Raw genomic sequence first — 21059 nt, 5'->3', positions numbered from 1 at the left:
GTGCTTCAGCCTTTTAGGAAGATGGGTACAAAATTTTTAGCAGGGCCAGTTGGGTCAGGGTGATTGTTTTAATCTGAAGGAAGTTCAATTCAGATTAGATATAAGGAAAAAGTTTTTTACATGAGGTTGGTGAAACACTGGCACAGGTTGCCTAGAGAAGTCGTGGATGCCTCATCCCTGGAAACATTTAAGGTCAGGCTGGACAGGGCTCTGAGCAACATGATCTAGCTGAAGATGTCTCTGCTCCTGGCGGGAGATTTGAACTAGATATACTTTAAAGATTTCTTCCAGCCCAAACCACTCTGTGACTCCAGGAAGTAAAGAGAAACGTGCAAGCAGGAATTAGACGGACAGAAGTGTTAAACCCTTGAATTATCAATGAGTTCACAAAAGGTGGACGGTGGCAGAGGTGAAAAGGCTCATGGGGCTGCAGAAAGAGTAATAGTGGAAAAGGCAGATATGGGGAGAAGGTAAATTGGGAACTGAAGATGGGAAGGGGAAGATGTACTAAGAGAGGTGGGTAGAAATGGTGGGGGAAGACAGAGGACTAAAAAGAGATAGCAGCTATGGTTGAGATGAATCATTTAATATGAGAAACTGGACTGAAACAGGAATAATGGTAAATAACAGGAAGGTAAGAGAGACATCAGAAACAGTGCAAGATGAACATGTGCCAAAGCTCTATCCAAMCGAAAATGAAGTCAGGAAAGAAACCTACCAGGAATGTAGAGCACTTTAGGGGTAGTAGAAGACTGTTAATTTCAGTAAAGTTAAAATCTGTATAAACCTGGCCCCTGCAGAGAGTCATTTCCTACTTTWGAGTTTTACTTCGTGTTAGCTGCCTGCAGTTTGCCTCATGTTTYATTTCTTGTGAAGCAAACCAGATCAGCCAGTTCAGTTCACCAGTGGCTTAGGTTGCTGCACTGCTGATGCTCGGTGGTTTCCAGACATGGATTTTATCCCTTCCACCAAAGACTGATATAAGGAGTTGCTCTGACAAATGCTTCGTAGTTTGTCATGTTTCCTGGATCTAAACAAACATTCAGGAACATGAGGGATTTAGGTGTACAATACCTTGTGGAGAGTTATAGGGAATTGGGGTGGGGCAAAAGAAATAATTCACATTAAGTTTTGGTTTCATTGGAGTTTTGAGATGTTTGTTTTTTTTTACTGGCATTCTTTTATTATGYGTGGATGAATTGTTGTTATGAGAATTGCTTTTTACAGTTAAATTTGATGATTTTTTTTTGATTTGATGATTTTTGTAGCCTTTGTGAGGGGAAAAACTTAACCTGTGCAGACTGTGAGCCCATGGAGAACACCCTGACACTGACAACACCTATTCCAGAGGAGGACATTGAGCTACCAGCCAGTGAATACTCATGCAGCAAGATGATGGACTTGGCCTTCCTAATTGATGGCTCCAATAAACTCTCAGAGGAGGACTTTGAACAGCTGAAGACTTTCATAATTGGCATGATGAAAAAACTCCACATCTCCCAGAAGAAAATCCGAGTGTCAATTYTAGTGTATAGGGCTGGTCCCACAATCTATCTTAACCTTAAAGATATCAAAACAAATTCCCAGATGAGAAGAATTGTCCAAAACATAAAATACACAGGTGATAGAGATGCATCCRTCTATGAAGTCTTTAAATACTCTGCGTTGCAGGTGTTCGGAAAAGCAGAAAGGACCAATGCTGCCAAAATTGCAGTGATATTCATGGCAAGCAAGCCTCAACAAAAATTCCGTGAGATCCTTGGGCATTTGAAGGACCGAGACATCACAGTAATTCCTGTGGGGATTGGGCCACATGTAATGGTGGAGCAAGTCAAGTTCATTGCAAAGTCGTTTCCAGGTAGCAGAGCCTTCCTTGTGAGCAATGTTATGGARCTAATGGACAACAGAGATTTCCTCATTGATCACCTGTGTGATCTTGGACCAGAAGAAAGTGCTCTGTTACCAGCTACATCTGCTCCAGCCACGTCCAGAGTCATAATTCCCCCTTCAGCACTCCCATCCCCACCATCTATTTTGGAAGAGTCCCATCGCAGCAGGCTGGATATTGCTTTTATCGTGGAAGGGTCTGACAACGTGGGGGAGGAGAACTTCAATAAAGTCAAGAAGTTCATTGAGAAGGTGATCACAGAAATGAATGTTGGAGAGGAAAATATTCATGTTACAGTCATGCAGTATTCAGAGACTGTCAGTCTGGAATATTCCTTTAAGGAAATGCAGTCAAAGGAACAAATTATTGAGAAAGTGAGGAGTATACCCTACCAGGGAGGGAGGGCTACAAACACTGGTAATGCCCTCGATTATATTTCCAAACACACATTTACATCGGTGAATGGGGGCAGGCAAGATGTTCCTCACTTGGTGTATATGGTGTCATCCAGTCCTTCCACTGATGTTATCACACGGCCTCCCAGAAGCATAAATGTTATTCCCATAGGCATAACCCCCAGTGCCAATATCCAAGAGCTGAGAAAGATTRGTCAGCCTAATGACCCAATCATCTTGAATAGTTACAACAGACTTATTGAAGAGGCACCTGAGTTAGTGCTGCAGTCGTGCTGCTCTCAGGGTGCAGTTTGGACCGAAATTACAGGTAAGGTGGGGTGAATTTTCTGTGTGATTTCTYCTTTCCTCTGTCAGGTCTCCTCCATTTACCCCTTGCATCACTGAAATTTGAAGGGTTCCCTTATCTGATTTGGTATCTTGCTGTCCAAATGCCAAGGAAGGACTATTTATCTTTCCTGGAGGTTGAGGRTGCTGCCCCAGTTCAGCAGAACTGAGCCCAGACCTGCAGTCTGTTTTCTGTAGGCTCAAAGTCCTTGTGTCCTTTTGTCAGCAAAGTACAGCGCCTTTCAGACAGGTTGGAGGGTTCCAGGAGAAAMACATTCTCCTGTCTTTTTTCTTATTATTCTTGTCTGCTTAGTATAATATAAAACTGTATTTCCTCTTTTGTGAGGAGGCTTTATTGTTTTTTTTCCCCATACTTTTTTCCTTTTTATTTGCTTGGGGGTGAGGAGGGTATGCTGTGTTTTTTGTGTATTTGTTTCTTTTTGTTTTGTTGTTGGTTTAGGTTTGGGGTTTTTCTTGTTGTTGTCATCTGCTGTTGATTTTTGTTTTCATCCCCAGAAAACAGAAGCAGTAGGAAAGCAAGAATTGAAATATCCATGTATCCCACTGAATATGAATCTCAAGGCTTTCATTGCAGGGACATCACTTACTGTCCATCATTTACTGATTATTATTCTGCTTTGTTTTCCCAAAATGCCAGTGGACCTGCCCTTTCAATTCCAGATTAGCAATTGCTACTTTTGGTTATTRTATAGAAAATAACTTTTTTCTCTCACCCTCAGAGTTGTGCAACAAACCTATGGACATCATGTTTCTTCTGGATGGAAGTTCCAATATTGGAGCATCGGAGTTTGAGGAAATGAAAAACTTTGTGCGGGCATTTATTGAAAGTGTTGTGGTTGGTATGTGTCTGCCTTTCAGCTCAAACACAAAAAGATGTTTCATCTTTTGCTTGTAGAGGACAAAAAAGTTTCTCAGTGGAGGTTTTTCAATTCCTAATTTTAAATTACTCATTTCAACCCCTCAAGAAAATGACTGATGGGTGTTTATTTCCTGACCTGTGTGGGATTGGCTGACACTTTGTGGTAGTGCTAAGCTCCCTGAATTCCCAGAGTATGTACTGATGGGGATTACACCTCTGATTAGGTCATTCCTTATCTTCCATTATCAATGCAGCCCCCTTGGCAGAATGCCTTGTATCCTGCACATACATGAAGGGATTATGTAGCACAGGGAGCAGTTTAGGACATTATATGGAATGTACCAAGTCCATCTGCATGGCAGGTGCTACACAGGATCCTGTGTTTTCCCAGCAGCATTTAATAAATAGTTTGTTTTTTTTTTAATAATAATTGTATTTTTTTGATCCAGCATTAAGCCTTTTCCATGGAGTAACTGCTGTTACTGTTGGTGTTCATAAATAGTTTACAAAGCATTGATAAAAACTCATTGTGCTCTGTACATAAATGTCTTCAGTAGGAGGCCCTGAAGAGAAGTACAGCCAATCATTATAAACAAAATATTGCCTGGTTCGATTTTGCAAGTCTGGTAATTTTAACTATCTGTATAAACTCTATATTAACAGTATTATTCATACTTCTTACATAATGTATTATCAGGATGTCAGAGAGAAGCATAACTTGGAATTTCTCTTGCATATTTTTTTGCCTGGGAATAGTTCTGATCTTTTGATTGAAAATGCAATTTTCACACTCTGATGGAAAACCACCATCCAGTTGTACCTAATGTAAATCACAACCACAATGTTTTCTTTAGKTTTATTTTAAGACATTCACGTGCGCTGCTTAAAGTGTTTGTTTTCTGCTTCAGGAAATTCTTCGATTCACGTGTCAGTTCTCCAGTATGCCAGGGAAAATAATCTAGAAATTTCATGGAACATGCCTCAAGAGACCGACAGGCTTGTAGAGATGGTGCGCTCCATCCAACAAAGGGAGCAAGGTCCTACCAGACTGGGTGAGTAATTTTGTAAATGTTGATGGTTAAACAAGAAGGGGTACAAAACCTCAAGAAATGTTAAATGTAGGCTGGCCCCAAGCACCAATTTATGTCATTGGAGTAGTATTTCTTGTTATGGTTCAACCTCTTGTTAAGGTTCAATTTTCTCTMTTGAAATGTACTCATGGGTTACACAAGTTATGGTTTATCTTTAATGTATTTTGGAAAGAAGCCTTGAAGTAATGCTCAGGATTTCCATTCATTATCTTTCAAGTAAGCAAAACATTAATTAAGAAGACTTTGATCATTAACCTTCCCGTGCTAGTTAGTTGATTGGACATTTAGGAGCAGAACTGCTCGTGCTGCCTTCAGTAGCTGCCCTTGCCAGATGTTTGTGCTGAGCTGGTGTAACCCCTCTGGTTGAAAAATAGCAAAACAGGAATTATATTCTGTCTGGTTCAGTTTCTTCATCCAAGCTGCCATGCAATTCCCCAGGAACTTGGGCTGGCACAAGACTGGAGAGGGAACAAGCATTGCCTAAGGCAACACCTCAGCTGAAGAGTTACTGGTGAAATGCCATCTTCTGTTCCAGACAAATAGGTCCACTTCAATTTTCATGTGCTAAAACATCACAGATTTCCCACTGGGTCTGTGAAAACAGTGCACACACAAATATCAGTTGTGGGGTTCAGCAAAACATGATTCTCCTGCAGCTTCTTTTACCAGACACCCTGAGATTTTGCTTCTTCTGCATTGGAACCACATTTACTCTGGCAGTCACCTAGCATCAGAGTCCTATAAGAGTTGAGAAATACACAGATTTTTGGGGTCTTTGGACTGCAAAGAGTTATTTGTACAGAAAAGTGAGAAATAAAACCTGACTTCCATAGTTCGCAGGAGGATTAGCTCTGATTGCTTTCTCAGCCTGGAGAAATAAAAATACCAGATGGCTGATGAGACTTCTCTAGGCTCATTGTGGGATGAATTGTTGCATACAAATAGATAAGTTTTGTGAAGCCTTCCATGTAATGTGTAGAGAAAGCCACACGGAACTGCAGGATAAACAGAGCAAACACGGCCTTTGGGAAATGAAATGGGAGAGGCAGCCACATGACATCCTCATTAGTGATTTGTTTCTGTCTCATTGGAAAATGCTCAGAGACCATGGCTGGGGATGTGGTGTAATGAATCAGAGTGGACTAGAGTACAAGTAGTTCCTCCCAAATGAAGTCATGAAAATCAGTCACTGTGGTGCTGTCCTGCCCCTTGTGATGTGTGTGAATGYGGCTGGCTGTGCAGGAGACAGCATTCCTGGGAAGTGCAGGTCTTTCTGTCTGTGCTCAGGCCTCTGGAAATGCAGAGGCTGCTTGACAAGTGTAGATTGCTCAGTCTGGATGCTGCAGTTTCTTAGGCAGCTTTGGAAATATTTTCTAGCCTTTGCTTGATCTGAATCTACCTATCAAAAATATCATTGCTRTCAGACCAGAGCTGTYTCTTCTTACTGGCACTGGCTGCCCTATGRTAGAAGCACAAGTCAGTGAAATCTTTATTCAGTCTTTGTTGATCCAAATGGTGCTATTTTGGGCTAAAAAGCTCTGTGTGCAGAGAGTAGTTGTTGCCATCACTGCAAAAGTCTTACTGTAGAAAGCATTCCCTTTCCTGAGTCATTTAGGCATAAGGAAACTCCAGGAGTGAGATTATTTTAGTATTGAGAAATAATGAAAATCTACCAAGTATTTGAAAGCATAGAAAGAACAAGAAAGAGCAGCCTATACCACAGTGCTTTTCCATGCTTGTGCAGTGGGGCCATTCAAAAACATCAGTTAGATTTTGGCTCAAGTATCCTATTGAGAAGCAGCTCTGGGGCTATTCAGACATCATGAAATCGTGCACAACTTCACATAAGAAACAACAGGGGGAAAAAACAAAGAAGAAAACTAAACACTGAAGTGGTCTGTGCAAGAGAACTGAGAATCACATAAATGTCTCTATTCAGCATTTGTGGGTATTTAGGAGAGTCACAGGGAGCAGATTGAGCAATCCCTACAGTAAATACTGCTTAACACTTTGTAAAAACATTATTTTGCTTCCTTATAGCTCTAGTAAAAGGCGCTCATTTAGGCTACGTTTTCCTGCCTCAGCCTCAAAAGTTGGAGGAAGTACATTCTACGTGGCTGTATAAAAACATCATTAGGGAAAGAAATGTTCCTCCACACTTCTCCAAAAAAAAAAAATCTTAAACACTTTTCCTGCAAATTTCCATTATTATTAATGAATTTGATTAATAGTATTCAGTCCTGCTGAATGATTAAGAAGGTATAAATGTCTTTCTTCTAAAACTCCCCTGTGGTTTTAGAAGCAAAGCCCCCCTCCCCCCAGTGCTTTTCCTCATTCAAATCTCTCCCCATCTGATGCACTCAATACTGAATTTCCCAAATCTTGTCCCCCATCACTCAGGACCAGCAGCTGTCCTGATCAGAGTGCTCCCATCCACTGGCAGAGACTTTCACTTTTTCCCCCCCAGTATTTCTGAATGGGTGATGCCAACTCATTTTTAAGTCAGTTTTGACTGCCCTGAGCTGTTTTGATTCACTGCCCTCCAGGGTTTTTTTGCTTGCTTGTTTTTTCTGGTTGATTTCTTACAAGGTTGAATGAGCTCCTGGTGGAGCCTGTGATCATCAGAAGCCCTCAGTGGTATGAGAAATGCAGGATTTGTGATCTGCAGAGACAGGAAAACAGCGGAGAGGTTTTGGGGACTTGTGGCCTGTTCCATTCAGTGGTGTTGGACTGGCAGGTTTGTGCTGCTCATGCGAAGTTCAACCCTTCTATTAATCAACATGTGTTAATGCCAAAATATCAGTGTGYTAGGAACTGATTGTTTAAAGCACTCTGGGAGCACTTTTCCATAGCAATTTTCTTCAAAATAAAAATAATCTTGTCTTTTCAGTTAAAAATCCCAATTCAATATCAAGTGAAGACCCTAAATCAAGATATTAAGACCAGCTTCAGGATTATGGAATCCTGAGCAACCTGGAATGGCARGAGAGTTGGAATGAGATGATCTAAAATATTTYTGTGATTTTATGAKTCTGTGATTRCTAWCGTGGAGAATTGTTCCTGGTTAGAACAAGTCCTTGGCTAAATAGTTACAATCTGAAATACCTGCCATCCAGATAGTGTTGGCTGTTTCTRTATCACTTCAAGTTCTGAGGACCCATTCCTATTTTGTTTCTTTCTCAGGCAGCTTCAGGACTTGTGGGTGATTAAGATCTCTTGTAGTACTTTTTAGGTCAAGATGTTGCAGAAATTTTAGAGAAACCACTGAGGCCATTTAAAGCACTGATTCCCAAGTTCCCAACAGGAACCTCCATCTAATTGGAATCCCCTGTCTGYCACAACTCCACAGACCCTCACGGGGACTTTATATTTCATTCTTTGTTTCAGACAAAATTAAAGAAAATAATTGGGAAGTTCTTGGGAAGTTTCTGCTTTCCCTGAGGCATCCACCAAAACATTAAATGTCTGTGTGTTCCAGACTGGCTAATTCTGGGGTGAATCTTCTTTTTCATTTCTTGGATATATTTCAAGTATTTCTAGGGCACCTTGTGCTCATTCAGTTAATTCCATGATGCCCATGATTGCTCCCAGTCTAATACTTGTGATTCAGATTAACATGCCTTTTTACACATTTTAGCTCTTCCATCCAAATCATTAATGAAAGTATTCAATAAGGCAGAGTAAATAAATAATCTAGTGTAATTCCCTGTGGACTCCCAGCAAACACCTCCAACGCTACTCAACAGATTGTCTTTTGTCTTTAAAGCTTGTTTATGTCCATTTAAGCAATTTCCAACCCTTACAGGAACCTCTATGTGAACCATTCTGAGTTGTTATTTCAGAATAAAAGCCTAACTTTAATATCCATCAGGTGTTAAGTCTACCAGGGAAAAGTTCTTAAAAAGCCTTTTCCAGCTGTCAGAAGTTCAGCATCAAATGTTCATAGTAATTATTTAATGATTATTCCAAACATAAACACTGAAGAAATGGGGAGAGGGTGCTGTTCTGTGCTGGCAGCCTTTGGGATGACTGATCTGCCCTTTCTGAARTAGCCTGTATGGTTCAATTGGGTTTTTGTTTTCTCTGTGCATTTATTTGCATTTTTTCCCTGGACATGCCCAGTGAGTGGCAGTCATACCYTGCTGTCYGAGCTGGAAAGCTGCTGGGGGTTCACYACMTTCAGTGGGCTGAGGGAAGAGCTAAAATAGCTGAAAACAACCTGGTCTAGYGGGAGGTGCCCCTGCCTGTGACAGGGCATTGTGGATGATCCTTAATGTCCTTTCCAACACAAACCATTCTGGGATTATCTYTGTGTTTCCATGCTGTGAACATTCTTTCTAATCTTAGTGTAGCCTTGTGCTGTGTTGTTTAATTCAGTGTAAACATTTATATTTCTTTTAATGGAATSAAAATGTCAGGTTTCTGTTGTGTTGTAGTCTCACAGTAAGAAAATGTTCAAGTTGTTTGGTTTTTTAGCAGTTAATAGATTTTATTATGGCTTTTGAGAGATTTGGTATTTCCCTCTGTGGTGAGATGTAGAGGCAAAGAGCTGAGAAGTGACAGCTTCCAGCTTGGGATGGGGACTTTCTGAATCCCTCTTGCAAGACAAAGGTGTTCATTTGATCACATCTTCAGACACCTGGCTCTTTTCTCTAGACCTGGCTTCAAAATAMAGGGAGAAATCCAAAGAGTTTTTACTACACTAAACCAAATTTTCCATGCATTAAACTGAGTAACTGCTTTTGGGGTCTTTAAAATAATCACTGGTTCTATTACAACAGTACTTGATTTCTTTATGAGAAATTATAAAAATAATGGATTTTTTAAAGTTTCCAAATATTAATGGAATTTTTGAACATTTTCAGAATTAATGTGAGAAGAAGAAAAATGTATCCGAGTGGCTGCTGTACCACACCAACCACACAAAAGTCAAAGACTCATTAAAGAAAAGAGACAAATAGAGAAATTTCAAGTATTTTTYACAAATAAATGAAAAATAATTGTGATTCTTACTGTGCAAAAATTTAACCTCAAATTTTAACTCTTCCAGTTGAAAGTTGAAAACTGAAATACTTTTTTTGGTAATTGTAGGACCAAGGGGAAATKAGTCCATCTTCTGGCACAGTGACCATCCTGGAGCAATTGCAGGGATTTGGAGTATAGTCAGATTAATTTGCTGTATTTTATTTTATCCTTAGTTATTWATAGCTAGTGTACCATTCTGTATCTAACATTTACCTAGACAGACACKAAAACATTTGTAGGAAGGATTGTGCGACAACTGTGTAGGAGTTAATACCTGAACTTAGTTACTTTTTGTGGTCAGGAATAGTAGCTTGTGAAGTGGAATCACCGTCACCCAGCTAATAATAGTGTTTTAAAGTGTTTTGTTGCAAGAAGAAAAACATTCAAAATTTTGAGGTTTTCACTGAATATCCAACTGCTGTTGCCATATTATCATAGAATCATAGAATGGTTTGGGTTGGAAAGGACCTTAAAGCTCATCTTGTTCCAACCCCCTGCCATGGGCAGGGATACCTTCCACTATCCCAGGTTGCTCAGAGCCCCCATCCAACCTGGCCTGGGACACTGCCAGGGGCAGCCACAGCTTCTCTGGGCAACCTGTTCATCTCAGGACCCTCTGAGTAAAAAATTTCTTTGTCACATCAAATCTGAATTTCTCCTTTTTTAGTTTAAACTGTTCCACTTGTTCTATCACTACCTACAGCTGTAAAAAGTTGCTCTCCCTCTTTTTTATAATCTCTCTMTAAGTGCTGTAAGRCTGCAGTGAGGTCTMCCTGGAGCCTTTTCCAAGCTGAGTAATGCCAGCTCTCCAAGCCTTATCAATAGTCAATGTGCTGAGTAATATCCCTAAAGGTTTCCATGTTTGCAGCAGCTTGGGAAAAGGGTTCCTGCTTCTATCACTGAAAAGGTGTGGGTGATGTGCTGCAAGAAGACATAAAGTACAAAGTGTTGAGGTGTGCGAGGTGTACTGGTGAATTATCTGCAGTCTGACTTCCAGGGTTTTGGAAATGCATTTGTTATTGTAAGTTGTACAGTCAATTCCTCAGGCCAACCTATTTTTGCTCCACAGTTATTGCAGATTATTCAGAGGAAATACTCTTTCAAATGTTTATTATTCACCAGTCAGTGTTTGCCCTGAATGTCACATCAGTCACCCAGTTTTATTTTTACTTCCTGACCTGATAACTTCCAAGCCCAAAGGAGCTTTTAAGAAAGCTGCATATCATGATTCACAGTGTAAATATTTGTGCAAATACATGTCTAAATGCAAGTACTAACAAAGTACTCTCTTGCTGAAGTCATGATTATCAACAAAAATTTGCCTGAGTCTTCTCAGATGTTAAATGAAGGGGCAGCAGCTTCTCATTTAAGCCAGTTTGTGATTTGGTAGCTCAGGTAGAATTTCTTTACAAGTTTTTTTTGGGTTTGGTCAGTTTATTTGGTTTTGKTTTTGTTCTAATATASACCACCCAGTTATATTATGGAGTATGTGGAGTTTAAATTTCGGAGAGGTTGCTGGCTGTGTGGAGGCAAGATAGGTTTTTCACATCTGTAGGGAAAGCTGATGAAATTAGGGAGGCACTGGATCTCCTTTAGGAGCGGGAGCAGTTTATGTGAACAGCTCCGGGTGATGTCGAGTTGTGGATCAGCTCGCCACTGGATGTCAGTGCTGCTCAACAGTTGGGAAGCAGGGATATAATCGGCACTAAATATCTTCTACCCTTTAGCGATGGCAACACTTCTGGAAAAGATAAATACTGAAGTGAGGAGTGTAACTTTGCTATCGTGGCTAAGGAAAGGTAGTAAAGTTCCTATCACTGCAGAGATTGGGATGGTCTGGGGATAGAGCTAAGGATGGCCCTCCTGTCTTGGGATGTCTAAATAATACTGGAAGTTTTTGATAGCTGAGATCTTTCACATAGCTGCAAGAAATCAGACATTAAAAGCCCTTTTAGGAAAAATATTTTTCAATATACCTACTGACCTAGCACACTAAAGCAACATTAGATTTAGTTTTATAGCCTGCTATGAGTTTTCTATTATATCTCTCATTTCTCTCTGCATTTCTTCCTAGGAAATGCCATTGATTTTGTGGTCCAGAATGCGATGTCAGAGTCCCACGGGGGCAGACCCAGCGCATCAAAGGTCGCGATYGTTGTCGTGTCAGGGAGCTCACAAGATGCTGTGGAGGCTGCTGCACTTTCTGCAAGAATGAACAGTAAACCTCRTTTCACTATCACTATTTTTAAGAATAGTTGTTGCTTTTTAAGTAATGAACTAGAACCAAAGGTGGAAAATTCAGACACTGGTATGTTCATGTAAATTCTGGAGCTACTGTTCATAATATGCTAAGGAACAGACCTGAACAAAAGGGACCCCTTGAAGATGCCTTGGAGTTACTGGGAAATTCAGGACAAATCTGCAATTAAGGCTGAACAGCTTCCACAGGGGTCACAGTAGCGTTTAATTTTCCAGGATCCTGTGGGTAGACAGGGATAACAGGGATAACAGGGATAACAGATCTAATGTCATAAATTCAGTGCTGCTGCAGTACAGTGAAACCTGAAAGGTTCCCTCCAATAATAATAATAATGATGATAAACAACAATAATAATAATAATAATAATCATCAAGGTAATAATAATAATAATAATAATTAGTGGTTTTGATCAGAGTCTGCACTGACCTCTACAGGACTATACTTTTGCTGTCAAAATATGTTGCATGATAATTTTTCCAGTTTTTTGGCTGTTCTTTCTGTACCTCAACTTCCTCAGGTGTTCAGCTGAGGAACTTTGACTTCCTTTGAAAGTTGCTTTGGGAGCTATTGAATAAGGCATGGACTTTATAACAACTATCAATTGTTATTTTTAATTAAATGGTTTGAAAATAATCCAATTGCTGTGTAACTGAAGAAAGAAAACAGCATATTGAGTTTTTTTTCCCATTTAAAAAGAGTGAAGATGTCATTAAGTGTGCAGCTGTGTTTTGTTGCCCATGAATGATCTTATTATGCTTGGGACTAATAGAGCTCATCTTAACTAATACAGTGGTTAGAGCAGCACCATTTCAGCCCTTAGTTGCCTTTAGCCAGTGTGGGGGAATGATACAGGTAACACATGAAAATTAAGTGTTGGAGAAAAACTTTTCCCAGTTATTTATTTATATTTTTAAGAAGCAAATGAAAAAAAAAAATAAAAAAAAGATATAATCTTTAGGTTGGAAAAGACTTTAAGATTGTCATGTCCCACCATTGACCCAGCAATGCTTTGTTCAAACCATGATCCCAAGTGCCACATCCTTTAAATRATTCCAGGGAAGAACACACCACATCCATGAGCAATGATCTTCTCCTGTGCCTTGCCTATTTTGAGTACTTTCTCCTCTTTTCCTAGGGGTATCCCTGTTTCCAATTGGTGTTGGGAACAGATATGATGAAGGGCAACTAAGGACTTTAGCTGGGCCATCTGCTGCTAACAGAATTATGAAGCTCCAGAATTTTGAAGATTTATCCACTATGATCACATTGAACAGTGAATTTATCAAAAAAGTGTGCATGGGTAAGTCCAGCAGTTGTAGCCTCGTGTCTGGAGCGAAATAAAAAAAAATCAAAATGACTTTTCTTGATTTCAGAAGGCAATCAGTTGTTCTTTTGTTAGTGTTTCACTGACAACTATCACAAATGCTGACCTAAACCACCAGTATCACTCAGGTGTGAAACTAAATCTGAGCCATTTCAATGGATCCAGCTGCTATTCCAATGAGCCCAATTCCAGCAAGGTTTTCAGARCTACCYAGACCTGARCTTTCAACTTAKCATCTTGATAAAAWTCTTAATAATCAATAATCAGGATTGGTCAGTTACTGAAGGATACCAGGGAAGCTGAAGCTGTCATGAATGAGTGGAATATGTTTCAGAAATCTTGTGAGTAAAGATTCTAAGATCAGTGTTTTTCAGACACTGCTGTGTGTCTGTATACAAAAGAATTCAGCCAAAATGGAAGGAAAAAAAGAAAARTARTAAAGAAATAACTTTCCCAGGAAAACAAATATGGGGTGAAAAGTGTAAAAAGTTTTAAACAAGCATTCATTTATTTGTAGATGACAACACTCCTCCTCTGAGGAAGCTTGCTTCAGCACTGACCAGGATTTGACTTCTTTTGCCTCCTTGGTCTGTGTGGATGTAGATATTTATCCCTCATCTTGCTGCTGTTATTCCTGTTACAATAACATCCCCACATTCTCACCACAAGCCACTGCCTCACGGTGTTAGTCATTGCACAGGTTTTTGCCAGCATTACGAGGGCTTAGTTACATCTCCACTGCAATAAGTGGACTTTTTTGCAGAGCCAAGGACCTCTGAGAATGAGGAAGTTGCAGAGCGTTCACAGCCCAGCTTGGAGATATCCGATCAGCCTCCACTGGGATCACTTCTGGCATTTTAAAATTCTCCAGAGCATCAAACAGCTGCCATTTTCTAGATTTAAACAGCTGCCATTTTCTTTCCTTTCTTCTAAAATAAGCTTTTAAAGATGCATTTCCTCTCTTCACACGTAAAATATGTGATTTTTTCTTGCTGTAAATTACTTTGATCCAAAATATAGGATGGGGAGCAGGAATTTGGAACCAGTAACTATTTTCTTATTGCAATCTGTGCTACAGCCTATCAGTACTAGAGGTGAAAGCTTTGTATTTCTTATGAAAGCTTTTCCATTAGCTCAAAAAGCCTTGAACTATAGGCTTTTTTTTTTATCTTCAACACCTAAATCTGAGAAATTTAGCGCTCCCTTTTGCTAATAAAGATTTTGCTATGGGGTGAAAAACCATTTTTTTTTTCCTGTGGGGATTTATTTTTTGTTTAGATTTTTTTCCTGTTTGTTTTGTTTGATATAAATGTCATACAATCTGTAAAGTATAATTTTCCCCKCTAGACTCACACAGTTGGATTTCTGGTGCAGAGGGAGTCTTGCCTTTTGTATGGAAGTGTACCAAAAATAATACCATTAAAAAAGGTTTAAAAGAGTTCCTAAATGATTTTGAAATACATTACTCATCCTGGAAAAGACAGAGCAGAGAGTGTATATAGGATAGCATAATCTAGTATTCTACAAAGAGTTTGCTAGTCAATGTTTTGTTTTCCTGGAGACTTTGTCATGCCATAGTACATACAGGAAATTGCTTCCCATATATCTCTAGGCRTGTAGTGAGAGCACATAAACACAGAAACTGCAATTCAATGGGTATCCTCTGACCATTTAACTGATTACATGAAAAAAAAGCTCATCACAGTAATGCCTGAGTRTAAGGAAACTGAATTTAAGTGTTCTTATTGCAGCTCTTTGAGTAGTTATGCTGTATTGATCTTTTTGCATTTTATAAATGTGTGTGTRGGTGTGCAAATTCTCCTTATCTGCCGTTTTCCAGGAATATTCTCAGCTGATCACAAGATTCTGAGGTCAGGCTGGACTCTGCCTCAGAACCAAAGCCATGTTCATCCTTTAAGTACTATCTGGGCAGAGCTGTCTCTGTTCAAGGAGTGCTGTAGAATTACAGCTCAATAGTTSCTCACAGAGTATTTTGGGACCATTGTCATTGCAGAAATCAGATGATGGCAGCTGCAACAAAGTTTATGCCTTTTGTGGCTTATTATTGTACACTTTGGAAAAATGCAGTCTTCAGGTAGGGATTCACATACTCYAGCACAAAAAAACCCCAAACTTCTCACAGCTTAAATCAAATTTTTATGGAAGCAATGTGTGTTTTGGTGACCACCACTTAAAAGGCTGGGTAAGGCACTGAAATGACTAAAAGATGTCTGTATCTTTTTCAGAYCCCGTCAGAGAATGCATAGATGAGGATGGAAACAAAAGAAAAGTAAGTGCGTTGCCCGGGTTGGCCATCTGGCTTTCAAGTTGCAAAGTTTGTGCATCTTCAGTGGGATAACATTAAGAATGATTTTGGAGAAGGAAAATGTTGGCTCTTRAACAACAGTGGGATAACTTTGCACACAGAGTAGGCTTCCTCTAACAACACCTCATCTTGCAGAGTGTTGAATATTATTGAATTCAGTGCAGAACCAAAACTTGTGACCATGTCTGTCTTCCCTGACAACAAAAAATGCATTTCCATCTTCTGATGAGAGGACTTCTGGGACTGCTACATGTGGCCAAAATAAAGGTGCATGTGTAGGGGCAGCATCATTGTCCAGCCCCTGTCCTTCTGCTGAAATTATAAATACCTTTTTTCTATGACCATCTTACAGGAAGGTAATTATTGTGTGATAGTTATGTCTCTAGGGGAAATCACCTCCTTAGGAATGGAATTAAATTTCTTGGTGTGCATTTGTGCRAAAGTTCTTATTAATCCAGAGAAAATACTCAGAAATGTTAGTAAACTTGTCCGATCTCTCAGAAGTGATCCCACTGTAAGGAAGTGATGTTCTAGATACTATAAATGGTTCAGATTCTTCATTTCAGGTGAAATGCTATGGTTTTTGAGAGTATATGTTACTTCATGCATTTAAAAATATTRGCATAAGCTTGTGCCATGTTTTCTAGCAGGGGTCAGTTATGAGTTGTACTCTAGGATTTATCTTGAATTTACAAGATACGTTACAAATTAAAGTACATAAAAAATATTCTTTTGATTTTTCCCTTGTGAAGACATGACTGTAAGGTAGGATGTGGCTAATAAATAAGTATGGATTGTCTAAATACAGGAAATATATCGAAGCTGCTTTACATGGTTGACCTCAATCAGCTGGTCAGAACACAGAAAGGCTTTAGCTAAAGCAGACACTCTGTATAAACTGATGGCTTTGAGGGTGGCAGCTTAATTAAGGAAAAAACCCAGCAAGAAAAAACTGGACTTGAAAAGAAGTTCTTTATTAAAACAAACAAAAAAAAAGGATCAGATTCTTGTCTGCAGTTTGAACTGCATGTGTCCAGGCCTGTGGGCTCCTAGAAGCAGACACAGGTGTGTKTAGATAAGTGCTGGGAAGGCTAAACTTGAATTTCAGACATGTCAGGTTTCATTTTTTGGGGTGATAAATTTAAAGCACTATTTCTGTTCTGGCTAAAATGCTTTTACAAGGAAGCAGGCTGGGCTCCAGTCCATATAAAAATTAACCACACTTTTTCATATGGCAGTCTTTAGGGGGATTTTGAGTTGCCTCTTCTGTCAGCCAGAAAAATAGGTGTTAGAAGACACTGTGAGGCCACTGCCTTCTGGAACATCCCTTGGAGCCCACAGGACACTGCAGAAGTTCCTGCCTTCACTGGYTCTGAGGTGCCACTGTTCTGTTCCTGTCTTCCAGTACAGTCCACAAATCCACAGGGAGGAGGAATCAAGGCTCTTCCTTCCCTAATTCAGAAAACACAGGCTTTTATATCAGCTTCTCAATATTTCAGGCGTTACTCAGAGAATTACTGCAGGAGGCTCAGCTCCCCAAGCAGGATGACTGTCATGTACCTGGAGATTGTGGGAGCTGATCTCTTGCAATTTGCTAGGAAATCTGACTTCTCAGGATCAAAAGTCTCAGCCTAAATCCTATCAGTATCAGAAATAATGTGATTTGTTACTTTTTTCTTGGGTTTTTTTGGTTTTTTTTTTTTTTTTTTTTTTGTTTTTTTGTTTTTTTTTTTTTTTTTTTTTTTTTTTTTTTTTTCTCTACCTGGAAGTGACTGTAGAAGAAATATTCATGGTTAAGGTGGTTGTTAATAGCAGAAGGACAGCAGATCAAGTGTGCTGGATCATGCCAAAAATCCATCCAACCCCCTGTATTGTGCTGCCAAAAATAGGAGGCAGGGAAGCAATGTCAATAAATATATATAGAAATTCCCTGAACTGTCCTAGCCTTGAACAACTGGTTATTCAGGGACACCCTGAGCTTCAAGTGACACCTTTTTGTATTTGATAGTGCTTGATAGTTTTCTCCTCCATTTATTTGTTCAGCCATTCTTTGAATCCTCAGAAGTTTTCAGAACACATCAGATCATGCAGCAAGGAATTGCAGAAGTGCCAAACACAGGTTGTGTAAAGAACCACGGGTTTCATGTTTTAATTTGCCAGCTGAGAGAATATCAGAACAATTATGATAAATTAAGGGATTTTTAAATGCAGTTAATTTTCACTGTTAATCTTGTTTTGAAGTTTATAAGCAGGCATAAAGGTGATAATAGAAATGTAGACTTCTGTCTTATAGTAGTGAAATAATCATGATGTGATCTGTAGAGTAATCTGAATTTCTAGGCTATTTAAAGTGGCAACCCCTCCATTCCTAAGGTATTACCTACTGTATTATGACTTTTCTAGGATTGTTCAAATTTTGGTTTAAAGAACAAACAAATAACCTAATCCAAACTAAAAGATAGCAGCCAAGGAAGCTGCTGAGGTGTGAGGGTCTCTCTCCTGCAGATGCACAGCAAGACAGAGTTTGCACATCCAGGTCTGTAGGTTCAGAGCTCCCTCAGAGAGGAAGTCTGAGGCTTCCTGCAGTGTCCTGGCAGACTTAACCTTCACAGCTTAGAAACCTTAATTTTGCTTTCCTTTCTGTCCTGCTTTTGCTCCTACAATTTCATATCAACTGGGATTTAGGCTTTCTTTGTCTTCAGAATCTTTGTGTTTTTCTCTGCATCAGGATTATTTTTTTTATCCTTCAACTGTGTTTTTGTTTGTTTGTTTTAATGTGTCGTGCTTTGCTTTTCTTGTCCAGCTCTTAGATGTGTTACAATAAATATCCTGTTAAAGAGTGAAAYAAAACCAGTTAAATATGTATGAAACCAGACTTGCACAGCTGTATATGTGCCCTTCCAGGTGCTCCAAGTGCAGTGAGTTGTAGGAGAGACAACTATAATTAAAAAACATTCTATTTCTTTCTACGTAAATACTTTTGCTGTCCTTAAAGCTTCTTTTCTTACTTTTTCACAGCTTCCTCTAGACTTATAAGCCTGAAAAAGCATTAAGCAGCTTCCAGWTGCCTTCTCAAAGTCCTGAAACATACAAACCAATCCAGAAAATTAATTTGTAGTTAACATGTAATTTTTTTATGGCTGCAAATCTGACAGCTCTTGTTTAGATTTGATGGTATCCCATAGCTCCRAGATACAGAAAGATACTTCCATTCCACTGTTCTTGTTTTGCACCATAATGACAAGAATGATCTGTGAATGATGCTGTTACCCTAGGTAATTTAACCCTTTGTTCTTCTCTTTTATGGAAATGGTGGTTAAGCTGAGAAGGACAGGATGGGAGATGGTCATGCCCAATATAAATTCTCATTTCTTCCCCATGTTTCTGCTTGTGAATATCAAGAAATGCTGCCCAGTTCACGGAACCACCATCTCACTTTTGCTGGTGTCTCTGGACTCACCTGTGCAGGGGGAGCTCTGGGAAGTGCTGCTTCCCACRTTGGGGGATATTCCTGGGAATACTGACCTCAGGGATGAACCCTTCTTTAGAATTCATTCAGCTTACTTATGGACTTTAGAGCTTGGCAGAATTGGGGCCAGAGAGCTCAGTTCTTCGCAGATAGGAATCTTAAGACACTCCAGACTGCGATCACATCTATTTCTCTGTCATTTATTAGTACATAATCCTGGTGCCTTAAAAGTCAGACCTTAGAAAATGGTAATCTATTTTACATGGAATTCTTTAGCTCTACAAATCCCCTGTGTATGTCTAATAGCACTGGTCTGGTAAAGGAACAACCTTCCTTTGGGAAGGGAGGAGCTGTTTTAAAGTTTCAGAGCTGTTGAAAAAATAACTACAATATTCCATGCTTTTCTAGTTTAGAACAAATATTAATTCTTGCTGTGCTCTGACCATCTGTGTTTTATGAAAATGAAAGGATTTGAAATTCAAAGCAAAGCTTTGGGCAATTCTTTATTGACTGTTCTCCATGCACGTTTGTAGGATGGCTAAGCTAAGTATAGGTGGTTGGAACAAAATATTTCCTATTATCTTTAGCTTGGAATTTCAGCCTGCTTTATAGTATTACTAATTTAAACTTTCTCATCCTCATCAAATCCTTAATACACTGCATTCTRTTATTTATTTTTCCAAGGCTAATGWRWGTRGCCCTGCTGTCAGGGTCATTTCACTTGTTGGCTGTAGTTCCATGACACCAGCCAAGCTTTGCATTTTTGGTTTCAATTGTTGCACATCCATGTCTCCCTCCCTAGCCTGGTGATAAATGGACCTTACCAGACCAGTGCCACACTGTGACATGCTTCCCAGGAGATTACACAGTTCTRGAGAGCCACCACATTAACTGTGAGAGGATGCCACGGCCTGTGTGTCACACCAACCTTCCTGCTGTCAAGGTGGAGGAAACTTGTGGCTGCCGATGGATGTGCCCATGTGAGTATCTGTCCCTGTGTGCCTCTCCTTGCCTGTCACCCAAAATGTTTGACCACAAATGTAATGATGAGTGGAGCTGCTCAGTCACTGAACATGTCAAAAGCAACCAGRGTGGAAGGAATTACTGTTTAATTGTTGTACAGCAATTAAACAATAATTAGGAGCATGAGAGCCTCACTCATGCTGGAATGCCTAATGCTATTTGCAAGTTCAGCGCTGCTCTGAGCTTATTTTTTTCCATTAGAAGAGCTGCAGTGTTTTTTATCAGTGTGTCTTGCATTCAATTTTCAAAGCTGTGTGARCTGGGAAGGAGGATGTATAGAAGAAACCAAGAATTTATCTTGGTGTGCTGTAAGCAAGCAATGTATTCTTTGTCCATCTTGGTGTTTGAGGGTTGGGCCTGCCCTCAAATGAGCAGGTGTAGTATAAAACAAAACCAAAAAATCCTCCCTGCCTTCAGATAACCTCACACTGAGTATCTGAGGAGAAAGGCTGCACACTGTGTGATTGGTGCCTTGGCTGGGATGACAGGAGMAGGAATTAAGTGCATCTACTCACATTTACAGGATTAGAGGGATGCWGCCCTGGGGCTGGAGATCCATTTATTAAACAATAAGTGGGCTTAAATCTAAAGTCATATGCTTACTTTTTAAACATGGATCAGAACCCAAATCTAACACTTCTGGTTTACTACAAGCATTTCAAAGAGGTAGAAATACTTTAGTTGGATAGTCATAAGTGTTTTATAATGTTTAAAATATAGTCTTAGTGATTCCTACCCATAAGAAGTGCATCTTGATTAAATTTCTTGATCCTAAGTACATAGATAGCAACATGAGGACTTTACTTTTGGCATGCAAGACATACCTTCATAAAAATCCTTCTGAAATGATGAAATTAAAATAAACATTCTTACCATTAACTGATTATCATGAAAGCCATATAGTTCACGTGAGTTGTTTAAGATCAGCTAAGAATCTCTTTATAAATTTAATGAGCCACAATACCTGAATAGTTTTTTTTTTTTTTTTTTTTTTTTTTGTGGTGCACCTTTTAGCTATAATTCAGCACCCTTT

General features: G+C 39.4%; 1 protein-coding gene across 1 annotated transcript in view; it reads left to right on the top strand.

The window, feature by feature from the left end:
• Positions 1–21059, top strand: part of VWF (von Willebrand factor) — a 117810-nt gene that overhangs the window by 62671 nt on the left and 34080 nt on the right. Inside the window, exons 28-34 of the mRNA XM_057385611.1 lie at positions 1269–2611; positions 3369–3488; positions 4417–4560; positions 11699–11842; positions 13020–13184; positions 15455–15498; positions 19806–19983. Of these exons, the coding sequence (XP_057241594.1) occupies positions 1269–2611; positions 3369–3488; positions 4417–4560; positions 11699–11842; positions 13020–13184; positions 15455–15498; positions 19806–19983 (2138 nt within the window). The remainder of the gene's footprint in view (positions 1–1268; positions 2612–3368; positions 3489–4416; positions 4561–11698; positions 11843–13019; positions 13185–15454; positions 15499–19805; positions 19984–21059) is intronic.

Source organism: Malurus melanocephalus, unplaced genomic scaffold, assembly GCF_030028575.1.
Source record: "Malurus melanocephalus ecotype Western Australia unplaced genomic scaffold, MMel_1.1 scaffold_16, whole genome shotgun sequence".
Classification (NCBI taxonomy): Eukaryota; Metazoa; Chordata; class Aves; order Passeriformes; family Maluridae; genus Malurus; species Malurus melanocephalus.
This window is presented reverse-complemented; position numbering and strand designations above follow the sequence as displayed.